The sequence below is a fragment of the Delphinapterus leucas genome, chromosome 6 (assembly GCF_059928025.1).
Source record: "Delphinapterus leucas isolate spDelLeu-1000000601 "Yukka" chromosome 6, BTC_Dleu_Yukka2, whole genome shotgun sequence".
In the NCBI taxonomy this organism is placed as follows: domain Eukaryota; kingdom Metazoa; phylum Chordata; class Mammalia; order Artiodactyla; family Monodontidae; genus Delphinapterus; species Delphinapterus leucas.
In genome coordinates this window covers 90,190,506-90,216,389 of record NC_143134.1, presented here as the reverse complement: position 1 = coordinate 90,216,389, position 25,884 = coordinate 90,190,506, and the positions used below count along the sequence as shown (strand labels likewise).

Here is a 25,884-nt window from a genome sequence, read left to right as displayed (position 1 = left end):
GGGGGAAGGGTAAGCTGTGACAAAGTGAGAGAGTGGCATGGACATATATACACTACCAAACGTAAAATAGATAGCTAGTGGGAAGCAGCCGCATAGCACAGGGAGATCAGCTTGGTGCTTTGTGACCACCTAGAGGGGTGGGATAGGGAGGGTGGGAGGGAGGGAGACGCAGGAGGGAAGAGATATGGGAACATATGTATAACTGATTCACTTTGTTATAAAGCAGAAACTAACACACCATTGTAAAGCAATTATACTCCCATAAAGATGTAAAACAATAAATAAATAAATATAAAAAACCTTTGGTCTTATATCTGTCCAATGATAACCTACATCAGTTTTCTTTACCTATTTGTGGGTAGTTTTATTTTTGGTATCTCCATAAAGAGTATATACGTGATTTTGTTTTTTATTCAAATTGCTATCTCTGTGCCTTTTAATAAAGAAGATCAATCCATTTATATTTACTGTGAACTATTATTATATTTGGAACTATTTCTACTTCCTGCTTTCTATTTATCCTTCCTTTCTTTTGCTTATTTTTTTTTACTTTTTTAAGCTTTCCTTTCTTTTACTGAACTGATCAAGTTTTCAATATTCTCTGCCACCCACCTTTGCTGGTTTGGAAGCTATAAACTATAGTTTTATTATTTTAATTTTTTAATCATATATACTTAATTATAGATTGTTCTGAAAGAGTGTGAAATTAGTTAATATTTCTATCCTCTTCTTGAACATGATGTGGACATTAAATGTTATACATTCCCACTGAAAAAAACTTCCCCACACGTACAACCTATTTGTTGTTACCATCCAGAGCTACAATGTGCAGTTTGGTAGCCATTAGCTACATGTGGCTAATGAGTCCTTAATATGTGGCCAGTCTGCATTGAGATGTGCTCTAAGTGTAACATATATACTGGATTTTGAAGATTTAGCATGAAAAAATGAAAGTATCAATAAAATATCTCAGTATTTTTTTATGCTGACTGCATGTTGAAATGAGAACATTTTAGGCATACTGGAGTAAATAAAATATATTATTAAAAATTAATTTCATGTCTTTTTTTTAATGTGACTACTAGACAATTTTTAATTTAAAATTATAATTGTATTGGATAGTGCTAATCTAGAGTTTTCATTTTAACTTTGTTTTAAATGCACCCTCCCCCACAAAAATCCTAAATTATTATCTTTCTGCTATTAATAATTAACATTTATAATTTCACTGAATCAAAATTCTTTATTCTAGAATAACAATTTACCTGGATATGAAATGGTATTAAACATTACTTTGTCTTAGTATTTAAGATATTACTCCTTTTTCTCCTAGCATCAACTGTTGTTGATAAGAAACCAGTCAGTTCAATTATCGTACCTCTGAAGGTAATCTGGCCTCTAACTTTGGTGGCTTTTAAGATTTTCTCTTTATCTGATATTCTAGAATTTCACCACAACCTGTCTAGATGTAGCTTTATCTTTGTTTAACCCACTTGATTCTAGAGTTTACTTTTGATTCAAGGATTCAGGTCCTTCAGTGCTGAAAATTCTCAGCCTTTGTGCCTTCAAAATTTAGTTCTCCTCCAATCTCTGCAACTTCTTTCTTCTGTAACTGAGATATTATACATCTCAATCAATCTCTGGGTGAATTTTTTACTAATATTTTCTAACCCATTAATTCTCTCATCAGTGGTGCAAAGGGTAACGTTTATCCCGTTTATTAAGTTTTTTAATATACCAACTATATTTTTAATTTACAAAAGTTCTAGTTGGTTTTTTTCCACATTAACCTATTTTTTTTCATAATTTTGAGCTATTAGTGGGAAGTATCCCTTATTTCTTTGAGCATACTAAAAATGCTTTAAAGTTTCTTCCAATCAATGGAATACCATGCAGCCGTTAAAAAGAATAAAATCATCCCATGGGTACAAATATGGAATGATCTTAAATATGTCATTAAGTGAAAAAGCCAACGTATATAATAGTATGTGCAGAATGCTACCACTTATATAAAAGTTTATGTATATGTGTGTACATATGCTAGTACATGCATGAACTATCTCAGAAAGGATAGCAAGAAACTGGTAATAGTGGTTGCCTCTGGGGAGGGGAACTGGGTGGCTAGGGGAAAGAGGTGGGAGATAGACTTACTTTTCACTGTTTACCCTTTTGTACCTTTGAATTTTGTACCACGTGCATGTATTACCTAGTTGAAAAAAAATAAAATAATTCATTTTTTAAAATAAAGTCTTTGTTGGACTACTCCAAAAAATTAATTTTATCCAGAGAAAATACCTGTTCTAGTTGCTGGTTTTGTTATGATATTAACATTAGATATCTTCATGAGTTTGGGAAGTTTGGTTATATAGGCTTATTTTGAGCAAGAAAGATTTAAAATTTTTTTCTCTTTCTTCCTATTTAATGGTTTTATAGTTGCCCCCACTTGGATTTCTGGAACCAAATCCACTACTAGGCCTTATAATGACATTAAGGCCTCCAGTTTCATGATAATATTGGAGCTATCACATATATACCTTCAGTCACCAACTCAACAATGGCTTCATTCAATTCCTGGTCATGAGGCTGTATCTTTATCATCTAAAACCTACAGCCCCAGGTAATTAATAGCTTTTTCCTTTTTTCAGCCTCATTCCAACTAAACCCCTGGCTTCATATAGTAATTCTGGCTCTGGTTCCTGCCTCACATGAAACACTTTTAGCATTTTTGATTCCTGACAGGAGCTAAACTACTATATGTCAGTGCCTGACTGAAAACCCAGTGGGCTTATGGTTTCAACCCTGTAACAGCTTTGTGTCTGTGTTCTAGTCTGGCCATATGGCCACAAAGATGTTTATGTTGTTTCAGAGCCCGGCTGTATCTTTTGTGCTATTTAATCTATTGTTCTATATGTTTGGAGCTAGAGGTTACATCAAAATTCAATATGTCACCTTGACTAGAAGTAATTTCCTCATAAATTATTATTTTTTGAACATTAAAAGTAATCATTATGAAAGTCATATAATCTCATTATATAAAGTTTAGAAAACAGAAAATTACTCATAATCCATTCATTCTAACACATCCACTGCAAGCATTTAAAAATATTTCCTTCTAATCTTTTTCTTCTGCATCATGTCATATTTATATAATTTTTATGATTTTAACCTGTACTATCGCAAGCATTTGTCTATGCTGATATGTAGTCTCTGTAACCATCATTTTAATGACTGCATATTAGTCCACCAAGCTATTCAACTGTTATCTACTTTCCACATTATTGAGAATTTAAGGAGCTTCCAACAATGCTATAAAGAAGTTTTTCTGTGCATACATGTTTTTTTCCCTCAATAGTATGAATTTGGGGGCTGGTGGTGACAGAGGCTAAGCAGTGGGAGTGCCCAAAAGCATTACAGGACTATCATAATACATGGCTGAGATTCATAATGATGACCCTAATACACAAGGAGAAAAGGTGAGATCATATGGAAGTGAAAATGCATTTCAGAAAGATTCTAATCCAAAATGGTTAACAGTAAGTTTTGTAATTAAAGGGCTAAGTTTCACAATTCCAAATGTGTATCACCTGGTACTGCTGGACAAGGCATTATAAATTTTCATTAACTTCCAAAACAGAATATTTTGGGTCACATTAATAAAGTTCACTTTTTCACTACAATACTAACCTTATATTATTTACACAGTCTTCATGAGCTTCAGAAAGTGTTTTTATGTGCTTTGAAGATATAGGATCAAAAAGCAGAACTTCAGTCTGTTCACAAGCAACTGTCAGCACTGACCTGGAAGCAAATGACACATTTCTCTTATTTAGTTTTTTAGCATTCTCTGGTTATTGATATTCAACTATTTATAACTACACAAGTTATAGATGAATAACTTCTTTTTGTCCACATTAGTAGCAGATATTTAAAAGACTGACACTACTCACTGTTGAAAGTAGTAGTAGGAAATGGTACTCTCATACATTATGGTGAAGTGTAAACTGGTGCGGCTTGTGTGGGGAGTACAAGTGTCTATCAAAATTTTAAACATGCATACCTGCTGACTCAGCAATTTTTTTCTGGGAATTCAATCTAGAGAAATAATTATTTCTAAATACAAAGAAGCACATTTAAAGATATGCTGCATTGTAGGGAGAAATTGAAAGTAACCTCAATGTACATAAAAGAAGGAATGGTTGATTACATAAACCATAGTATATAATACTTTACAATATAGTACAACATTTAAAAAGAAAGGGATAACTTTATGTGGGTATGAAGAACTCTAAAACATTTTTAAATGAGAAAAGCTGGTTGCAGAAAAACATGCAAAAATGAGGCAACTTAGGAAAAAAATCATATACAACAAAATTAGGTATTTCATCATTATCTATTAAAATGCACTGAAAAGGTCTAGCATATACCCTACCAAACCAGTTTGATATAGTCAACCTTAACCTTTTCCTTTATGGATTTTTAGTATTATCTCTTGTTTCAGCCCTTTCCTATTACAAAGTTGTATTTTTATAAACCTTTTATAAACCCCATTTTGATTTCTGAAAATCTATTGTCATTTATTTATTTTGCCTTAGTTTTCTGTAGGTGATCTTTCAGATTCAGACCTAGCAAATGAAATCCTGAGTCTTTGAAAGTTCAGGTCTTCTCAATTTATAGTTCCAATAACAAATGGTATTTTTACACTTTAAGATTAAAGTGCATAAGATGGAATTTTAAATGGCCAAATTTTTCTATTCAGAACAAACTTTTTAGATAAAGTGGGGAGGGAAAAATTCTACTAAATTGAAATTTTTTCCATATGTAGTAATCATGAAATTATCCTTTAAAGGGTGTCTGCATAAACCCTTTTGTGAGGCATCTGGATTTCAAAAGTTTACTAATATGTGAAGGATTTTTGTAGGATTTTTGTGCTAGTTGACCATGATGAGTAAAAGTATTCAAATTAATATATGTAATTTTAGAGGATGTATAAATAATCATTTCTTTTTGTTGGTCAGAAGAGTCATGAAATGAAATTTACTTTTTGTGCATAAAAGTAATGAATCAATGATTCTGGGAGAGTCTTAATCTTAAACATTGTACATAAGAGACCTATTAAAAAAAAGAGAGACCTATAAAACTGATAGTCTTTTTAATTAATTTATTTTATTTATTTTTGGCTGTGTTGGGTCTTTGTTGCTGTGCGCGGGCCACTCTTCATTGCGGTGCGCAAGGCTTATCATTGCGGTGGCTTCTCTTGTTTCAGAGCACAGGCTCTAGGCACGCGGGCTTCAGTAGTTGTGGCTTGCGAGCTCAGCAGTTGTGGTTCGCAGGCTCTAGAGCGCAGGCTCAGTAGTTGTGGCGCATGGGCTTAGCTGCTCCGCGGCACGGCACGTGGGATCTTCCTGGACCAGGGCTTGAACTCGTGTCCCCTGCATTGGCAGGCAGATTGCTAACCACTCTACCACCAGGGAAGTCCCATTTTTTTGGTTTTAATACTAAAAAATCTATTACAATAGATTACAATCTATTTTTGTACATGGCATGATTTGTAACTTTTTAAAATGGATGTCATTTGTCCCAACATCAAAGCCTATACTTTTCTAAATGCTATCTTTATCATACACAAGTTTTTTGGGGGGACTCTATATTCTAGTCTATCCAATACCACCACAGTATTTTAATTTCTAAAAGGTTTGACAAGTGGCAAAGCAAGTCCCTCATTGCCCTAATAAACATTTTTTTGGGGTGCTAATGTCATACTTTCTCTTTCAAATGAATTTCAGATATAGCATTATCAGGTACTACTAAAAATTCTTGTTGGTATTTTTATTGGGATGCAGTAACTTTACAAATTAATTTGGTAGAATTTATATCATACAGTATTGAATCATCCCATCAGTAATATGCATAGTTTCCCACATATTCAAGATTTTCTTAGCAAGAGTATTGTAACAATCCTTGGAACTTTGAACATCCTTATACATTTAGAACTGACTTAGGAAGTTATGTACACACACACCCACACACACACAGATCCACCTGTGGGTTTTAATTGAGATTGTAATAAATCTAAAGAAAAGTTTGCATAGAATTGACATCTTGACAATATGGAGTCTTCCAATCCTTGAACATGTCATATCTCCATTTACAACAGAGATTTTCTCCATATGCATCATGCCTATCTTTTGTTATATCTATTCCTGGGTACTTGAGGTTTTTTTGATGCTTTTGTAAATGTTCTTTTTAAAATTGTTTCATTTGTTGCTGGTACCCAGAAGAGTAACTGATTTTTAAAATATTATTTATCATCAATCTTGCTATTTTATTTAATAATTTATCATAGGTTATTTTAGGTTTTCTTTGTCAATAATCATATCTATAAACAGTTGCTTTGTTCTTTTTTTAAATATAAATTTATTTATTTATTTTTGGCTGCGTTGGGTCTTTGTTGCTGCGCACCGGCTTTTCTCTAGCTGTGGTAAGTGGGGACTACTCTTCGTTGTGGTGTGTGGGCTCCTCCTTGCGGTGGCTTCTCTTGTTGTAAAGCATAGGCTCTAGGCACATGGGCTTCAGTAGTTGTGGCATGCGGGCTCAGTAGTTGTGGCTTATGGGCTCTAGAGCACAGGCTCAGTACTTGTGGTGCACGGGCTTAGTTGCTCTGCGGCATGTGGAATCTTCCCGGACCAGGGCTCAAACTCATGTCCCCTGCATTGGCAGGCAGATTCTTAACCACTGTGCCACCAGGGAAGTTCCTGCTTTGTTCTTTTTAATACTTCTTTTCCTTGTTGCACTGGCTAGGACTTTCGTACAATGTTGAATAGAATGTTAATATAGCGTGCACTCTTATCTTGTTCCTTATCTTCAAGAATACATTCACCATTTCATCATTAAGCACAATGTTTGCTGTAGGGTTTATTTGTTTTGGTAGATTCCTATTATTGGATTAAAGAAATTAATTCTCTTCTACTTAAAATCTGCTGAGTGTTTTTTTCCATTAATATACATTAAAGTATATAAAACATTTTCTAACACTTATTGAAATTATCCTATAGTTTTCTTTTTAATATGTTAATGTAGTGATTTACATTAATTTATTTTCTAATGTTAAATCAATCCTTCATTTCTACCATATTGCTAGATTCAGTTGGCTAAAACGGTGGGTTCACATTTCTGGCTACCCTCCATTTGCAGATCTTGGCCCTGCAATTTCCTCATTGCCTCAATTCTCTAATCCCTTCAAACATAGCTTTTTATATCTTACATTAGATATTTATGTTTTTCTCCAGCTTTTCTAATTATTCTCAGTTGGAGGGTTGGTCCAAACCATCTGCTCCACTACTGGAAAGCTACAATCTCTACTTCTTGTATCAGAAAATATGTCCCCCTTTCATTCTGAATATTGTTTATTTGGGTATTCTCTTGATCAATCTAATGAGTGTTTTTCATTATTCTTTGTCTTTTTGAAGACAGATTTTTCTGTTGAGTATTTCTACTTAATTTTTAGAATTTCACTAATTTTACTCTTTATTGCTGTATTTCTTTCCTTTTACTTTCTTCAGATTTACTTTACTACAACTTCACTATTTTTACTATTTCTTGAGATGGACACTTAGCTAACTAATTTTCCTTGTCTTCCTTTCTAGTTTATTAAAGATTATAATTTTCCTACTGAGGATTTACTTATATCCCACAACTTTTGCAACGTGGTACTTGCATTATCATTTAGTTCTAAATATTTCTAATTTCCATTATCATTTCTACTTTGACTTATGAGTTATTCATAAATGTTTCTTAACTTGAAAATACATGAGGTTTTTCTAGTTTTCTTTTAGTTACTAATTTCTAGCAATCACATTATACTGAGAAACTACTTAATGATAATCTTTTGAAATATGTGGCCTTACAGGAGAGCAATTTTTAAATCATCCTTGTATGTTTGCAAAAAAAAAAAACCATGAGGCAGCTGTTACATATAGTCAAATGTGATATTCAAAAAAAATTAAATATTCAATAGTAATATAAATTAACATGAATAAAAATTTTAAAACATTAAAAAATTAAACTAACCTATAGGTTATAAAAATGCTTGCCAAGTGGTATTACTTCTAACTCAAATTGTTCATCAAATTATTCTAGTAATTCCCAATCATTTATTAATTTTTGGAAATTGTAGCCATAATCGTTTTTTTGACACAGATGCTTTTGTCTGAACCATGAACTGCCACAGGAAACTGCATAAAGCCCCTCCAAGAATTTCCACGTTAAATAGGTAGTCATTCATATAAAACACACTTATGGTTACCAAAGGGGAAAGGGAAGGAGGGAAGGATAAATAAGGAGTATGGGATTGACAGATACGAAAAACAGATAAGCAACAAGAATTTACTATATAGCACAGGGAATTATATTTAATATATTTTAACAACCTATAATGGAAAAAAATCTGAAAAAAATATAACTGAATCACTTTTCTGTACACCTGAAACTAACACAATATTGTAAATCAACTATACTTCAATTTTAAAAAATTCCTCATAAATAGGTAGTCATCAAGTAACCTGTAGACCTGATAAGTAAAAAAAAAAGTCACTCTTAATAGCAACAGAATTGTTCATGGGAGGTGAATTCTCTTTTCAGCTTTTGCTGCAGTTAACAGTAAGTATATTAAAATTTTTTTGGCCCTTATAATGCTTGCTGTTAATTTTTATATTCAATTACATTAATAACTAAGTCACAAAATAATTTATTGATATATCATATTTAATGATATCAAACCTAATCCCTCAGCCCAAATGAGACATAATGTAATACAGCAGTTAACAGCATAAACCAGAATACAAATCTTTTGTGTTTCATGACCTTTCAGCTTCTCAGTTCTCTCAACTAAATGTTTCTGGTAAAGAGACTACTTATGTTGGCAGTCAAGTTCATTAATAGAGTGTTATTAATGTCCATGGTGGGCATGTATTCAGTGGCTTTTGGCAAACTTATCCCACTAAATAAAGGTGAAATTCAGTAAGAATGATAAAAATAGGGAAGTACATCCCAGGAGTCATTCATCCATAAACCATTCTCATAGACCTCATTCACCTGCCATGGATTGTATCCTGCAATGGGTATGCACACTTTGCCAAGAGAATTAATGTTTGGATGGTGCCTGCACTAGTGCCATTACTCTCATCAGACTGCTCTTTTCATCTCTCTGGATCTCCCCAGAGGCTGCAGTTCCCACAAATGACCATGTGAGAATGACTGGGAGAGTGTGTGAGAAAGGCAGGCAGCCCCACACTAAGGGGAGCCAAATGGTCACTCAGCATTTGCCTATGGATTTTTTTTGTGTGTGGGAGGATACCTGGCATGGGGAGAAGAGCCTTAGAGTGGATGCTAAAGGTCTCTAGTAAGATGTTTCTTGGCAGGTTGCTGTGCCAGTTCTTAAATCTTTAGTTGCTATATAATGGGTTACTGAGAGATCCTATGGAAGGTGCTTAAGCACTAGGAAGGCACTCAGTGAGCTTGGGGCAGTAACTAACTACTCAACCACCATGGATATATATTAATATTTTAACAACTGGTACAGGTGAACCAATGTGTACTAGCTGAATATCAGGCCTGAATGCGGTATTCTATACATGCCCTTTAGAGCAAGATTTTAAGTGGTGCTGTTTCTATCTTGTGTACCCTTATGTTTGTGTCTGCCTGCTTAACTGAGGTATGCTATAATGTGTATTAAGATCATCCCCTATGATGATAAATTTTTCTCTTTTCTCCTTGAAATTATCAATTTTTGATGTATATAAATAAAAAACCCTCAATTTCAGAACTGTTTTATCTTCCAGGTGAATTGAGCTATTATCATTATGAAGTAACCTAACTCTAGTAATTTTTTTTTGCCTTAAAGCCTATTTTGTATATTAATATAGCTCACCAGCTTTCTTTTGTTTAGAATGTTTGATATGTCTTTCTCTATCCTTCTAGAATGTGTTTGATATATCCTCTCTCTTCTAGGTACAAGAAGTACTAGTACTTCTATATTATAATTAGTAATATTTGGATTTATTTTCAGCCATTCTTTGTGCTTTTTGTTATACCTTTTCTACTTTTTTCTCCTTTCCCTTTCTTGACTTTTTTTGGAATTTTTTCTTCTCATTCCAAAATTTTTTCTTCTACTAGTCTGGAAATAATATATTTACTTGTCTTTTGGTGGTATGCACACATTAAAGCCTTAAGTTAATATATCACAATTCTCCCTCAAAAAAAAGAAAAAAGGAATTTAGAGCATCCTTTCATAATTTATGCTATTGTTGTCTACTATTTTAGCTACATCTTTGTTAATCCCAAAAGAGAAAATCAGATTTAATTTTACATACAAATTTTCCACTTCCTTTGTTCTTCATTCCTTCTAATACCTCTGACCTTACAGTTCTGATTGGGTGCATATGTATTTATTTCATCTTTGTTCTTGACAAGAACAAAGAACCTATCTTTGCTAGGTACAGACATCTAGATTGGCAGTTTCTTCCAGCATAGTAAAAAATAATCATGACTGTACTCTAATTTACATGATTATTGATGACTAATTGGCTTTCACTCACATAGTTACTCCTTTGAAGGTTTTTTTCTCTAGCTTTTATGATTTTATATTTGTTGTCCTGCACTTTCACTACATGGCTAGGGAGAATTCCTGCTTGGGGTGTGCTGGGCTTCTTAAATCATGGTTTGGTACCTTTCTTCAATTCTGGAAATCTCTCAGCTATTATTGCTTCAAGTTTGTTTTACCCTATTATCTATCTCATTTTCTTTAGGAACTGACAAAGTACATGATATGCATTTTCTCTCTACGCTTCATGTCACTAAGCTTCCTTCATATTTTCAGTCTCTGTCTCTCTTGTCTGCATTTTGGATAACTTCTTCACTTCTATTTTCCAATACACTAATTTTCTCTACAGCAGTGCCTAATGTGTTCTCATAGAGTATAGCCTAAGAAAGTCCCATATTATCTAATCTATTAATATCATATTTCCTTTTTCAAAACGTCATTTTAGGAGTTGACAGATTTATATTGACAGTGTTGCTATTGCTTAAAACATTTTTGGAATTCTTTAGAAATTACCTTCTAGTCCACGTATCCTTTCTTTTTTTTTTTTTTTTTTTAAAGTGCCAAATTCTAGTCTGGTCTCTATCAAATTCACAATTTTAATTCTTACCTTCTGTATCACCTCTTCTTTTTGTACTGAGAAGTCCTTGTGACAGTGGTTACGGTATCCAGTAAGCTGATTTAACTCATATATGACTGAAGGATATGAGAAATCATTTCATTTAACACAGTTTGTCATTTTATATAAAACCATTTTAAGTCCTATAAAAATCTGAGGTATATTAGTAGACGTAGTCAAAAGACTAAAAAATTAAAACACTGAACCATTTTCACCTACCACCTTGACATAAATGAAAAAGTATGGCAATGTGCAATATTGGCAAGGGTATGGGAAGACAAGTACTTTCATATGGGACTGACAGGAATAAGAATTGGTACAGTCTTCACAGAGGGCAGTTTAATAATAGGTATCCAGAATCTTCATAACCTTTGACTCATTCTAGGGACTTACCATAAGGGCATACATAAATCTAAAATATTTGTTTAGAGAGAGTTTATTTAAACTAATGAAAAATCTTAAATAATGTTGTAGAAATATATTAACATAAATAATTTGTAATATATTATATGAAAAAAAGCAGGCTAAAAAATAGTTGATTCTATCTTTATGTTAAAATAAACATACACAGGGAGTTCCCTGACGGTCCAGTGGTTACGACTTGGCACTTTCACTGCCATGGCCTGGGTTCAATCCCTGGTCAGGGAACTAAGATACCACAAGCTGCATAGCATGACCAAAAAAAAAAAAAAAATTTTTTTAAATAAATATAATAAATATATACAAGAAAAAAATTCCTTAGATAGCCATTCAATCTCTGGGATCATAAATGATATTTAGCTTCTTTTAGCTCATTTACTGCCTACGTTTTCTAAAGTACATGTTAATTGCATAATTACACATTATCAAATTATTTTAAGTACTAGAGTACCTAGCCACCTTTACAAAAATGTTACTATAGGAAAATGTAGCCCAGATTCAAACAAGAACTATCAGTAATATACTCCTCATTCTAATAGCACTGGCAATGAGAATTCCTTCTTCATAACTCATTCTATCCCTCTCACCCTCTACCTAAAATCCCACCTCCGAAGAGTAGAAATAGCTACTTCTGAAGGCCGGAGGTTGGGAGGAGAGGAACTGGGATATGTTGAAGAAAGGAACTGAAGGGTTATGAGGAACAGACTCCTGGTATTTTGGGAGAAGCTTTAGGAATACGGCTTGAGGAAGGAAGTGGGGAGAGGAGGTTCCATGGATAAACTTCGGCAAAACAGTTTCTCCCCTCACCAATTTTCTCTGTATTCAGGTGCACAGTCACTGTTACAAGTCAACTGCTATAGGGAGAAACCCCAGAGATCCCAGAACTGAGTCTGATTAAGAAAAAGCATTTGCAACAGTGAAAGGAAACAGGGTGTACTCGCTCAGTGATTCCAGATTCTGTTGCTTTGTTCCTTTGTTAGCACATTTTATGTCTTTCTTCAGCCCAATTTTTTACTTTGTTAACCTATCTTCTTTCAGCTTCTCTAGCATGATATGCTGCTCCTCCAACCACAGGTCCTTTGACATACCAGTTCCTCCACCTAAAGTATTTCTATCCCCTTCCAAACACTATCTTGACTAATTTATCTTCTACTCATTTTTCCAATCTAGGTCAAGTGTCACTTTCTCAGGGAAACCTTGAAAACTCTAGTCCACAACAGATTCTTTCAAGCCTGTATCACAATTTGTAAATATACATTAAGAAATTATTTAGTATGGTTATTAATGTCTAGTCGAACCAATACGTCCCAAGACCAATGAAAGCGGTGCCATTAGCTGGTTTGCTCACCACTGCCACCTCTGCCTCTGGAGCACCGCAAGTGCTCAACAAATATTGGGTTGGCCAAAAGGTTGTTCAGCTTTTTCTGTAAAATGGCTCTAGTAGCCCTTAGGTGTCTTTAACTTCATTCAAAACAATTTTGTTAGATTGTATGTGACAGCTGTCATATCAGTGTGCATTTTTAAAAAAACTTATCAAAATTGATGAATTTTTGTGTAGCCATTTTATTATTGAACATGGAAGAAAAAAGCAACATTTTCGTCATATTATGCTTTATTATTTCAAGAAAGGTAAAAACACAACTGAAATGCAAAAAAAGATTTGTGCAGTGTATGGAGAAGGCGCTGTGACTGATCAAACGTGTCAAAAGTGGTTTGCGAAGTTTCATGCTGGAGATTTCTTGTTGGACGATGTTCCATGGTTGGGTAGATCAGCTGAAGTTGATGGCCATCAAATTGAGACATTAATTGAGAACAGTCAACGTTATACCATGCGGGAGATAGCCGACATACTCAAAATATCCAAATCAAGCACTGAAAATCATTTACACCGGCTTGGTTATGTGAATCACTTTGATGTTTGGGTTCCACATAAGTTAAGCAAAAAAACCTTCTTCCCCGTATTTCTACATGCGATTCTCTACTTAAACGTAATGAAAACGTTCCTTTTTTTTTTTTTTTTTTTGCAGTACGCAGGGTCTTTCACTGTTGGAGCCTCTCCTGTTGCGGAGCACAGGCTCTGGACCATGGCTCACGGGCCCAGCCGCTCCGTGGCATGTGGGATCTTCCCAGACCGGGGCACGAACCCGTGTCCCCTGCATCGGCAGGCGGACTCTCAACCACTAAGCCATCAGGGAAGCCCAGGAAAACGTTCCATTTTTAAAACAAACTGTGACGGGCAATGAAAAGTGGATACTGTACAATAATGTGGAACGGAAGAGATCGTGGGGCAAGTGAAATGAACCACCAACAACCACACCAAAGGCTGGTATTCATCCGAAGAAGGTGATGTCGTGTATATGGTGGGATTGGAAGGGAGTCCTCTATTATGAGCTCCTTCCAAAAAAACCAAATGATTAATTCCAACAAGTACTGCTCCCAGTTACACCAACTGTAAGCATCACTCAATGAAAAGTGTCCGGAATTAGTCAACAGAAAATGCATAATCTTCCATCAGGATAACGTGAGACTGCATGTTTCTTTGATGGCCAGGCAAAAACTGTTAACAGCTTGGCTGGGAAGTTCTGATTCATCCGCCGTTTTCACCAGATATTGCACCTTCAGATTTCCATTTATTTAGGTCTTTACAAAATTCTCTTAATGGAAAAAATTTCAATTCCCTGGAAGACTGTAAAAGGCACCTGGAACAGTTCTTTGCTCAAAAAGATAAAAAGTTTTGGGAAGATGGAATTATGAAGTTGCCTGAAAAATGCCAGAAGATAGTAGAAAAAAAGGATGACTATGTTGTTCAATAAAGATCTTGGTGAAAACAGAAGGCACTTTTTGGCCAACCCAATATTTGCTGAACGAGGGAGGGAATGAATGAATGAATGAATGAACAGCTAAGCAAATGACTAAGAATCCAGAGGCCTTGATGGGGTAAGAGTTGTATTATCTATGTCCGCTCATGGTGGAACCATGTGTAAATTTTTTCCTTTGATTGCTGTTGAACTTGTCCCTGTACTCACAAAACAAAGTTTAAAAAATATATATATCACTTTGAGCCTCCCGCTCCAGCTCCATGGCCCGGCCAGCTCCCTCCCTCCCTCCCTCCCCTGCAGCCAGATGCCTGCCCTCCCCCCTTCGCACCCCCCCCCCCCCACACACACAGAGCAGCTGCAGGCAGCCGCTGACTTTGGAGGCTGAGTCATCACTACAGAGTGGGAAGGGCAGCAGCAGCAGAGAATCCAAACCTCAAAGGTGGTATCACAAAGTACCTTTTCTCCAAGTTGGGGGCTCAGAGGGGCACCATCATGAGCAACGTTACCACTGTGAAAGAAGGTTGGGTTCAGAAGAGGGGAGAATATATAAAAAACTGGAGGCCAAGATATTTCCTTTTGAAGACAGATGGCTCATTCATAGGATATAAAGAGAAATCCCAAGATATGGATTTACCTTATCCCCTCAACAACTTTTCAGTAGCAAAATGCCAGTTAATGAAAACAGAACGACCAAAGCCAAACACATTTATTATCAGATGTCTCCAGTGGACCACTGTTAATAGAGAGAACATTTCATGTAGACACTCCAGAGGAAAGGGAAGAATGGACAGAAGCTATCCAAGCTGTGGCAGACAGACTCCAGAGGCAAGAAGAGGAGAGAATGAATTGTAGTCCAACTTCACAAATTGATAATATAGGAGAGGAAGAGATGGATGCTTCTACAACCCATCATAAAAGAAAGGCAGAAAACATCTTACTCCCCTCCTCAGCACAACATTTATATGTGTGGAAGAAATATGTTAACAACTGCCATTTGCAAAAACTGTCAGCCAATTATCTTATGATATGCTATTATATTGGCGTGGATGGTTTTTAATCAGGTGAATCTTAAACCTGTCATTGTTTAAGACCAAATAATTGAAACATCACTTTATTTCAGTGTTTCAGCAATTAGCACTGAATGTTGAAAGGGCTTGTTAGGAAGTTGTGATTGATGTGCCGTCATACTGCTTTATATAATTTGCATTTTTCCCTTATTGTTTTAATACTATTTTAGAAACTTGGAAATAAAGTGTTTTCCCTAATGATATGGTCCTTTTCTATTTACCATTCTATGTTCTCCTGAAAGCAGAAGCTGAAATGGCTCTGGTGTACTTCATGCTTGGTGCCCCAGCCTCACTAATGTCAGCAGGAAAGCGAACAATCTTGGAAATTATAGCTTTTTATTTTGGTAGCTGCTTCTGAGCCAATGAGGGAAACAGATTTTTTCTTCCCTCAGTGCTCCAGAATAATAAGCACCAATTTATATATTTATAAGAATTGTAAATTATGGTTTTCATTGCTACAGAAAATTGAAAAGCAACTCCCTATTGAAAAAGTGGTATTTTAAGATTAACGGTACAAGTATTCAAAATAGATGAACATGCCATGTTTAATGTTAGACTATATCTGTTATAATAGATTTTAAATTAATCTTCAGGTAGGAAAATGCTAATTCTTAAGGTAATTATCCATGTAATTTGGTATTAGTACAGTGATTAAGAACTCTGGAGTTAGACTGCCTGAGTTCAAATCCTCTTTTTCCTATGTGCTAACCATGCGAACTTGGTGAGCTTTACAGTTACAACTTAGATTTAGTTAATCTGTCCTTTCCTTACTTGAAATTTCTATTCTAATTAGAATAATATTCTATACTTGATCTTGGCCAAATTTCTGAGAACCCTGTATGTCTTCCTTGAAGACTAATCCTCTATTTGTTAGTTGAATTGTATCCCTCTTTTCTTTTGAGTCACCTTAACCACGCTCTGCCCTTGTTCCTCAGTTACTGCAAAGAGAAAAACACAATCTAGCTTTACTCACCTTCTCAGAGAGAAAAAAGCTTCTTTTGCTCATGTATGTGCACATGTACACAATTTGAAATTTGACTGCGCTCATAAATTTAACGTCATATCCTGATTATTCTCACCCTTTGAGTAATAAACTACCTCGTTCAGTAAAAAAATATATATATACATACATATATCACTTTGAAAATTCTCCACAGCCCAAAGTAAACCGAGGCCAAACATGAAATTTTAGTCAGCCAGGAGAAAGGCTGGATACCCTTAACAGAAGAATGTAGTCTAGCGTGGAACTTCACAGATGTCCCACATCACAACATACCTCTCTGCAGTGTCTTAGTATCTTACTGGAGCAAAGGAACGACGGACCGCGCACTTGTCCCCTCAGGGCAAGTCAGCACAGGGAACAGGGAGTCTGCAGGCTCCGTACCCTTGACCAAGCTTAGGTGGGAAAAACACAAGCCTAGTGTGACAGGGAAAGAACGGGCATTTATTCAAAGTGTACTTATTGAGCATCTACGGTGTGCCAGCAAACCCTAGCTCTGGACTGGCTCTGACAGACCTGTCGGGGGGCTTTTGGCACTTCTCCTTCACAGAGCGCCGGTCCTGAAGGGGAGCAAACCAGTCCCGGGCTCGCCTACCTCCAAGGGCCGGACGGAGCCTGCAATAGCGACAGAGTGCTTCATAAAGAGCCAGGGGCACGAAGGCCGGCCGCCCCAAACGGACTCTCAAACCCCGGCCCGGGCCGAGCGAGCGGGCCCCGGGCAGCCGCCCACCGGCAGCCGCGCCACGCGGAGACGGGTCCCCGCCCTCCGAGGGGCCGCGCTTACCCGTCGGGCGAGTACTCGAGGTTGAAGACGGCCCCATGGGTGCGGGTGCTGAGGTACACCGAGTCCGCGGGATGGATGGAACCATAGAGGTTAGTCATGGTGCGGAAATTGTCTCGTGCCGGATCCACGAACAGCCCGCGGCCCAGGCTGCGCTCTCTCAGCCACCCGAACAGCTGGGCGCCAGGGCCGCCCAGGCGGGCGCTGAGGCAGTGCCGGCCCCGGTTCCCGGCCCTGCAGTCAGGCCCGGGTTGCCGGCGCGGCGGGGAGGGCGGTGACTGCTCTCCCTGGGCGGAAGCGGCTGAGGACTTTAGAGCTCCGGGCGGCCGGAGCTCCCCCGCGCGCCCAGTCTGGGGCTGCGAAGGGGCGCAGGGGCGGCGAGGGCTCCCGCAGGGCGACGGGGGAGGGGCTGCGTCAGCCCCCGGCTGTAGCGACGGGGGCGGAGAAGGGAGCGGCCCGGCAGCTGCAGCCTGTCTCGCGTGGGGTGCCGGCTCCTCAGCCCCGGCTCCGGCCGCCCTGTCCCCTCCGGGGCTACCGGGCCCGAAGGGAAACATGACCAACGCACCGACCCCCAGCTCCTGGCTGCTGCCCCGCCCGCCGACACCTCGGCGCTCCCGCCCCAGCCGCCACTTCCGGCGTGCGGCGGCCTAACCCCACCGGCTGGGAAACCCGAGCCGCCTCTCGGCCATCATCCGCTGGGGACCAAGAAAGCAGGGACACCGCCCGACTGTGGGTACCGCATCCCGGAGGGTTGGAGGTCTGGAGCGACTAGGTGCGTGGGCGCGCAACTGAGGATGCCCAGGGTCTGGGCTGCATAGAGTAACTTTAGCATCTGGGCACCGCTTGTGACATTATCAGTATGTGGTTGTCAGTGACCAGACTGTGTCCTTGGGGATTACAGGGCCTGACTAGTCAGTCCAAGAGGCTGGGTATGATTATGTACTGTTTACATAATCATCTCTATACTGAGACCAACGAAGGTAAGAAATGACCATATTATGGGCTGCTCACGCATAGTAAGTAGCATGGTGTACTGCCTACACAGCCTGGGAATCTAGGGACTCGGGTTAACCTCTGCACTAAAAAGCCCTGGTTTGTACATTGCCTGGAAAATGGGGCTTACTGGTGCGCTGGAGCTCTGCCCAACTCCCAGTTACTTGACCTACTAGGTCAAGACTTTATCAAGGCCAAAGCCTTCCTCTCTGCAGGAAGGAACATATATCCAGTCAGGAGTCACTGAGGGGAGCTGAAGACCTGAATCAATTCAGCCTTACAAGCAATAGAGCCCACCGTCAGTCCTGCTTACCTCTGCCAAGCAGGGCATAACAGATGCAAGGCCCTTCACCACTGCTGTTGAAGATAAATACATAGGACTTGTTTGCAGAAAAAGATTAACAAACTGGTGTGTTTCTTGGGGAGGGAAGGAGAGTCTTCAATGAAGGGAAGCCTGAGGTATAAGAAGAGGTAGGTATAAGAACTGACAACCATTCTAGGCCTTGATCAAGACCTGAGTTATAGAAAGCTCCCATCTGGTGACTGTTTAGGATAGTCTGAAAGATCTCAAAAGTAAAGGAATGAGACTCAGAGAGGGCTGAACATTCAGCAGTTCCTCCCACCAGCAAAGTTAGTAGTTATTCAACTCTCCTGTCCATGAGCTGACTGAAAAATGGCAAGAAGCAAGTGTCCAGTGTTCAGAGAAGATCAAGGCAGCCATTACTCTGGAGATATTCCCCATGTTAGGGGTAGAGGTCTGTTTTATAATTAACAAATAATGTCCCTTAGTGACCTACAACTTCTGGCTGCAACCGATACTTAATAAAGGCCCTCTACTTGATTCCCGAGTTATTGGCCAATGGCTAAAATTATTTTGGTGTATAAAACCTTGACCATGATATATTCACCAATGTTATTAACTTTCTCAATAAGTAAAATAAAACTCAATATTTTTCCTTTTTTTTTTATGCCCCTGCCTCCTCCCCTCAAAAGTCAGTTTTAAAAGGTTACTTATTCCAAGGTATTTAAGATATAGTTCCAACAGAATAACACAAGCTCTGCAACAAGAGTTGTGCTGTCTCAAGATAACCAGGTTTCACAGTTCAGGCAATTCAAAATTAACTCACTATCGCCCTCAAACTGATTAAGAACTATTCCCTGGCAATTTAGAGAATCTAAAGAAGTCAAATGGAAACAAAGACATTTTGTAGGTTTGCATGTACCTCTATCAGTTAGATAATGAAAATGACTCCTGAAAAGTTAAGACAGCCACACACTTAAGGCAGTGGTGGTTGTAACATGCAGAATGAGTCGCTTAGTAATGTCAGGGTTGGTTTTTTCTTATACTTCTTAAAATATGAGCACCTTCTTGTTCCAAATAATTTTTACTAAAACCTAAAATAAGGATAAACTACATAAGGACTAAAATTCTATTGAGATGACCATGATTTAAACAAAAATCACTGGAGGTTAATGGAGAAGGCACTAAAGATAGAACAACTTGGTGCCTGCTTCTGTTTACCCACTGCCTTTCAGAGCCTTTATATACCACCATGTTAACACAGAATTGATTTCAAACCACAGTCTAGGGCTTCCCTGGTGGTGCAGTGGTTGAGAGTCCGCCTGCCGATGCAGGGGACACGGGTTCGTGCCCTGGTCCGGGAAGATCCCACATGCCGTGGAGCGGCTAGGCCCGTGAGCCATGGCTGCTGAGCCTGCGCATCCAGAACCTGTGCTCCGCAACAGGAGGGGACACAACAGTGAGAGGCCCGCGAACCCAAAAAAAAAAAAAAAAAAACCACAGTCTATATAGACCAATTTCTATGTAACACTATTTTTAAAAGATAAAATATGTTCAACTTCAATTGCTGAAATTCACAGATATCAGTTCATCAGAAATGCCTAAAGCATCCTCTGAACTCCTTTGTCTCTGATGCTCCTTTCAGATCACAACAAAAGTAAAAAAGTAAAAGGTTTCCCCGAGGCCCAGATATCACATGTCCCTTAGGATCTATCTCATCAAGCAGGCAGGGAACAAATTTATTTACTTTCTTCCCTATCCATTGACTAAACATTTAAAAAAATTACTTCCCAACTGGTGTCTTATAATGCAATGTGCTGGAAATGTAAACACTGGCCTTTCTGTTCAGACTTTTATACTTTGGGAGCAGCAGGTTCACTCCTGATGTCTTTGACATCATTGGTTCTGCCCATCAAATAGAATTCTTTGTTGGGAACAAGACTGACAAAATGAGCAAGGCAGTTGGACATGGCATAAAAAGCTGAAATTGCAGCTATATCCCAGGCATCTTCTTGGTTGAATCCATGTACCTCGAGCTTTTTGAAATGGTCATCTGTTATGTCATCAACTCGGGAAATAGCAAGTGCAAATTCCAGCATTGCCTTTTCCCAGGCAGGGAGGTCAGACTTTCTCCAGTTCACACAGACCTGCAAGAAAACACACAGTTAGAAGCAGAAGCTCTGTCCATCACAATACAGCCAATAAAACACAAGGCCTAACAAAATAAGCATTAATGAAAAAACCCAAGATTAGAGTAAAGAGGCAAAGTCAGGCCACAATAAACTTTCCAGACAGGTAAGTATCTTGGTCAAGTTCAATATAATGCAAACCTGGAACTCTAGCTCTGCTGGGAAATCTTCTTTGCTCACTCCAACTACTTCTTTCTCCTCTAAACACCCATTTCATCAAAAACCTCAGAAACAAGACTCAGAGACTCTTAATACATAAGGACCCCCAAATACCAACCTTTTTGTATGAGAAAAGTGAAGCTTAGATAATTATCCCTTTGTCCCCACTTAATCCTAAATGACACAATATTTGCAAAATTAATAGCTGATACTTAAGCAATGAATATGTGCTAAGCATGTACTCAATGCTTCATATTAACTGTCTCATGTAATTCTTATAAAAATCCTAGGAAGCAATGCTTTTTATCACTCCCCATTTTATTGGCAAAGAAACTGAAGCTCAGAGAGGTCACACACTTCCCCAAGGTCACACAGCTAGAGAGTGACAGAGCTGGGATATGAATCCAAGTGTATTTGATTCCAATGACTATACTAATAATCATTACCCTTGCTAAAGCAAAATACTGGAAACCATTAACCACCTAAAAATAGGAAGAATAGTCCAGCAAACCACAGTGTGACAGTATATCCTATGGTCATTAGGGAGACAATGCTTGAGAGACTGATCCTGGATGAGCAAAGGTCTGGCGAGTAGGCAGAAGGATCTCAGCAGGGAAAAGGGGATGATGCACCTGTCTCGTTTAGCTTCTGGCTGGCAACAAAAGGCCCTCAGGGAACAATTTTCAAGGTCTCCACTCAGGTGGGGTCAGGAGGGAAGGCTGGGGGATAGGAAGACTGAATCTGAAAGTGAAATTAAGAAAACACTCCCATTTACCATTGCAACAAAAAGAATAAAAAATCTAGGAATAGGGGCTTCCCTGGTGGCGCAGTGGTTGAGAGTCCACCTGCCGATGCAGGGGACACGGGTTCGTGCCCCGGTCCGGGAAGATCCCACATGCCACGGAGCGGCTGGGCCCGTGAGCCATGGCCACTGAGCCTGCGCGTCCGGAGCCTGTGCTCCGCAACGGGAGAGGCCACAACAGTGAGAGGCCCGCGTACCGCCAAAAAAAAAAAAAAAAAAAGTATGAAATTAGAACACTCCTTAACACCATACACAAAAATAAACTCAAAATGGATTAAAGACCTAAATGTAAGGCCAGAAACTATCAAACTCTTAGAGGAAAACATAGGCAGAACACTCTATGACATAAATCACAGCAAGATCCTTTTTGACCCACCTCCTAGAGAAATGGAAATAAAAACAAAAATAAACAAATGGGACCTAATGAAACTTAAAAGCTTTTGCACAGCAAAGGAAACCATAAACAAGACCAAAAGACAACCCTCAGAATGGGAGAAAATATTTGCAAATGAAGCAACTGACAAAGGATTAATCTCCAAAATTTACAAGCAGCTCATGCAGCTCAATAACAAAAAAACAAACAACCCAATCCAAAAATGGGCAGAAGACCTAAACAGACATTGCTCCAAAGAAGCTATACAGATTGCCAACAAACACATGAAAGAATGCTCAGCATCATTAATCATTAGAGAAATGCAAATCAAAACTACAATGAGATATCATCTCACACCAGTCATCAAAAAATCTAGAAACAATAAATGCTGGAGAGGGTGTGGAGAAAAGGGAACACTCTTGCACTGTTGGTGGGAATGTAAATTGATACAGCCACTATGGAAAACAGTATGGAGGTTCCTTAAAAAACTAAAAATAGAACTACCATATGACCCAGCAATCCCACTACTGGGTATATACTCTGAGAAAACCATAATTCAAAAAGTCAGATGTGGCACATATATACAATGGAATATTACTCAGCCATAAAAAGAAACGAAATTGAGTTATTTGTAGTGAGGTGGATGGACCTACAGTCATACAGAGTGGAGTAAGGCCGAAAGGGAAAAACAAATACTGTATGCTAACACATATATATGGAACCTAAGGAAAAAAAAAAAGGTCATGAAGAACCTAGGGGCAAGACAGGAATAAAGACACAGATCTACTAGAGAATGGACTTGAGGATATAGGGAGGGGGAAGGGTAAGCTGTGACAAAGTGAGAGAGTGGCATGGACATATATACACTACCAAATGTAAAATAGATAGCTAGTGGGAAGCAGCTGCATAGCACAGGGAGATCAGCTCGGTGGTTTGTGACCACCTAGAGGGGTGGGATAGGGAGCGTGGGAGGGAGGGAGACGGAAGAGGTAAGAGATATGGGAACATATGTATATATATAACTGATTCACTTTGTTATAAAGCAGAAACTAACACACCATTGTAAAGCAATTATACTCCAATAAAGATGTTAACAAAAAAAAAATAAAAATAAGCCACCGCAATGAGAAGCCTGCGCACCACAACGAAGAGTAACCCTCGCTCACCGCAACTAGAGAAAGCCTGGGCGCAGCAACGAAGACCCAACGCAGCCAAAAATAAATAGATAGATAAATAAATTTACAAAAGGAAAATCAGCATGCAGTTCATTTGTAATTTTTAGAATCCAGTGAACTAAAAAAATTTAAAGATTCATTCTAATACTACTTTCTTCAGGACACCTATCTTGACTCTTACCTTCCTCCCACAGAAGCAAACATTTCATCCTTTGTATTCTCAGGGTTGACACCCTAATCAGGTTGTTACAGACACCGTAATCCTTGGTATTTTCACGTGGTGACAGTGAACTCCCCCAGGGCCTGGAAGGTGCTTCTGGCTCAGAGCAAAAGCTCAATTAGTCTTGTTGATAGAAAGTTACAGACTTCACCGGTCAACAAAGAAAAGGAACCAAGAGATACCACTTTTCCAACTTCTCAAGTAGCACAGATTTCTGAAAAGGAAGTTTTGGGAAACAGTCCAGAAGGCCGTGGTCCGGCCCAACCTCTCCGAAGGGCAACTCGGTCATTTCCCCGAGGGAAGTACTGAGAAACGGTAAGGTGTATCCCAGAGGCAGTCGAGGGCAGCACCGCCCCTGCTGCACTGGCTCCAGGCCGTCAAGCCCCCCAAACAAGAAGCGGTCCTAATCCACCCAGGCGGATCTGCTGGGAAGACCCCACGCTCTGGCCGAAAGCAAGACGCGGCCTCGACTCTGGAAAGCGCGCCGCCAACTGCACTGGCCCGGGCCTCATCTGCATTTCCCAGTCGCAGCGGCCACTTTCACACCAAGAAAAGGCTGCACACGCCGTTCCGAAACGCGAACTTCGCAACCGCTGCCCAATTGGACCCCAACACCGCACTGGTGTGCTGCCTTAGTCCGGGTCCGCGGCTCGGAGACTGTCTCTGCACACTTGCTTGCGGTCTTGGCTTCCAGCCACTTGCACGTGGACAGACCTCTGCATCCCCGGGCCTGCCCGCCACCCCGGCCTCGGCCATGCGCGCTCACTCACCATCGGCCGCACGACGCCAAGGCGGCAAAGCACTGACACAGCGGCACGCGGCGTGAAGGCCAGGTGGCCTTCCCACGTGCCCAGCCCTCTGGGCCCAACGTGTAGGGCACCGCCTAAGAGATGCTTTCAACCTAACCCCTCCAGGCCTGAGCTTCAGGTCTCAGGTGACTACTCTTCTCCAGGCCTCTGATTTCATCTGTGGACTTGGGAATGAGCCAGACGGATGCCCACGTGCTTCCCACACAGAAGTGCCCTTGATAGGCCTCCTCAGCCAGGTTTGGGCCGAGTTTCTGACAGAGTCTCCTCTATTGATGTGGGGGTGCCTGAGGGACAATCCAGGGACCATTTCCTGACCTCTCACTCTGTCTGGCCCAGACCCGACGTCATTGAGTACTATACAGGCATGGCCTTGGGTCAGCCGCGATCAAGGTAGTCGTGGTCACCGAATACCTGCTGGATCCAGACCCTCTGGAACTGGGTTGGAGTGGGCAGGAGAGAAAAAGAATCTGTGCCATCCCTTCTGCAAAGGTAACCGACCAAGAACAGCTCCTGTGATAATCTGACTGCAAAACAACAAAAGTTACACTTCAGTTGGCCTCTATTATCTTATTCAGTTGGCTCAGCAGCATCTTACAGAATCTCAAGGGTATTGTTAGAGATGTCTTAAACATCCTAAAACTCTAAAAATTAAGGTTGGAAGCAGATACCTCAGAGATGGGCAGAAGAAATGGAGGACAGCTAAAAGCCATCGGTCAGAGCCAAGCCTTTCCAGTCCCCAGGAGCTCTGACTCCTACTGGATTATCTGACCGAGTGCTAATTGGAGGTGCCAGTTGACAGATGAAACTGTGATTTCAAGTGAGAGCCCTGAAAGTCAGAAGGGCAGACCTGACGTGCTATTGATTTGCAATTCAGCTGCTTCTCACATAGGCAACTAAAGCGTGCTCCAGCGACAGCAGCAGCAAGGATTTAAGTGCAGTTACTGATTTTCCCAGGCCATGTAGGGGCAGCTCAATTATGTGGAAATATGCATGTGATATGTATATATTTGCGGGGAAAAAAAAAAAGCCTAGGGAGAAACGCACACCAAAATGTTAACATTCATTCATTCACCAGGTATTATCTATTTCGTGCCAGAATCTGCGCTACCAAGAATGAGAACTAGCTGACAGCCTAGCAAGGGAGACAAACGGGGCTGCAAGACTAACACGTTTCATTTTCTTCTGATTCTTCCCTGTGTCTTCCACAATGTGGATAGATACAAGTTTCCCACTGAAAAAGAAAATACTTTTCCTGGCAAAAGGTCAGCAGTCCTTCTGAGGCCGGAGTCAGAAGAGAGAGCCAACTCCTGAAGGCCCTCTGCTAACTTCCCAAGGTTCCCACGGAAAGAAAGGTGGCGGCGTCTTGTATCCCACTGTGCGATCCGAGACACTGGAAGTGGGAGCTCCGCGACTGACTCAAGCTGCGCGTTTCTGCTGCGGACCTGCGGACAGACTGCAGGACAGGCGGCCGGCTAGAGACACAATCATAGCCACCTTGAGGGAACCCGCCGACCCAGGACTATCCGGCTTCACAACAGGTTCAAGTCCCACAGGTCTGTGCTG

At 39.7% G+C, this 25,884-nt stretch overlaps 1 protein-coding gene across 9 annotated transcripts in view; it reads right to left on the bottom strand.

The window, feature by feature from the left end:
- The window catches only part of DCAF10 (DDB1 and CUL4 associated factor 10), a 63,406-nt gene extending 37,530 nt beyond the window's left edge, over positions 1–25,876 (bottom strand). For 5 of the 9 annotated variants that reach the window (XR_016393595.1, XM_089913435.1, XM_089913438.1 and 2 more), the window contains exons 1-4: positions 23,474–25,876; positions 20,625–20,741; positions 17,304–18,747; positions 3,685–3,798 (exon numbers count right to left, since the gene is read on the bottom strand). Coding sequence is in view for 7 of the 9 variants with exons in the window: in XM_089913435.1 (XP_089769561.1) it covers positions 3,685–3,798; positions 17,304–17,854 (665 nt within the window). In the remaining 2 variants the exon portion in view is untranslated. Of the gene's footprint in view, positions 1–3,684; positions 3,799–13,227; positions 14,650–14,796; positions 16,937–17,035; positions 17,135–17,303; positions 20,438–20,624; positions 20,742–23,473 lie in introns of those variants that run through there. The other 4 variants (XR_016393596.1, XM_089913440.1, XM_089913437.1 and 1 more) reach the window with 4 other exon arrangements.
- Positions 25,877–25,884: the final 8 nt, after the last annotated feature.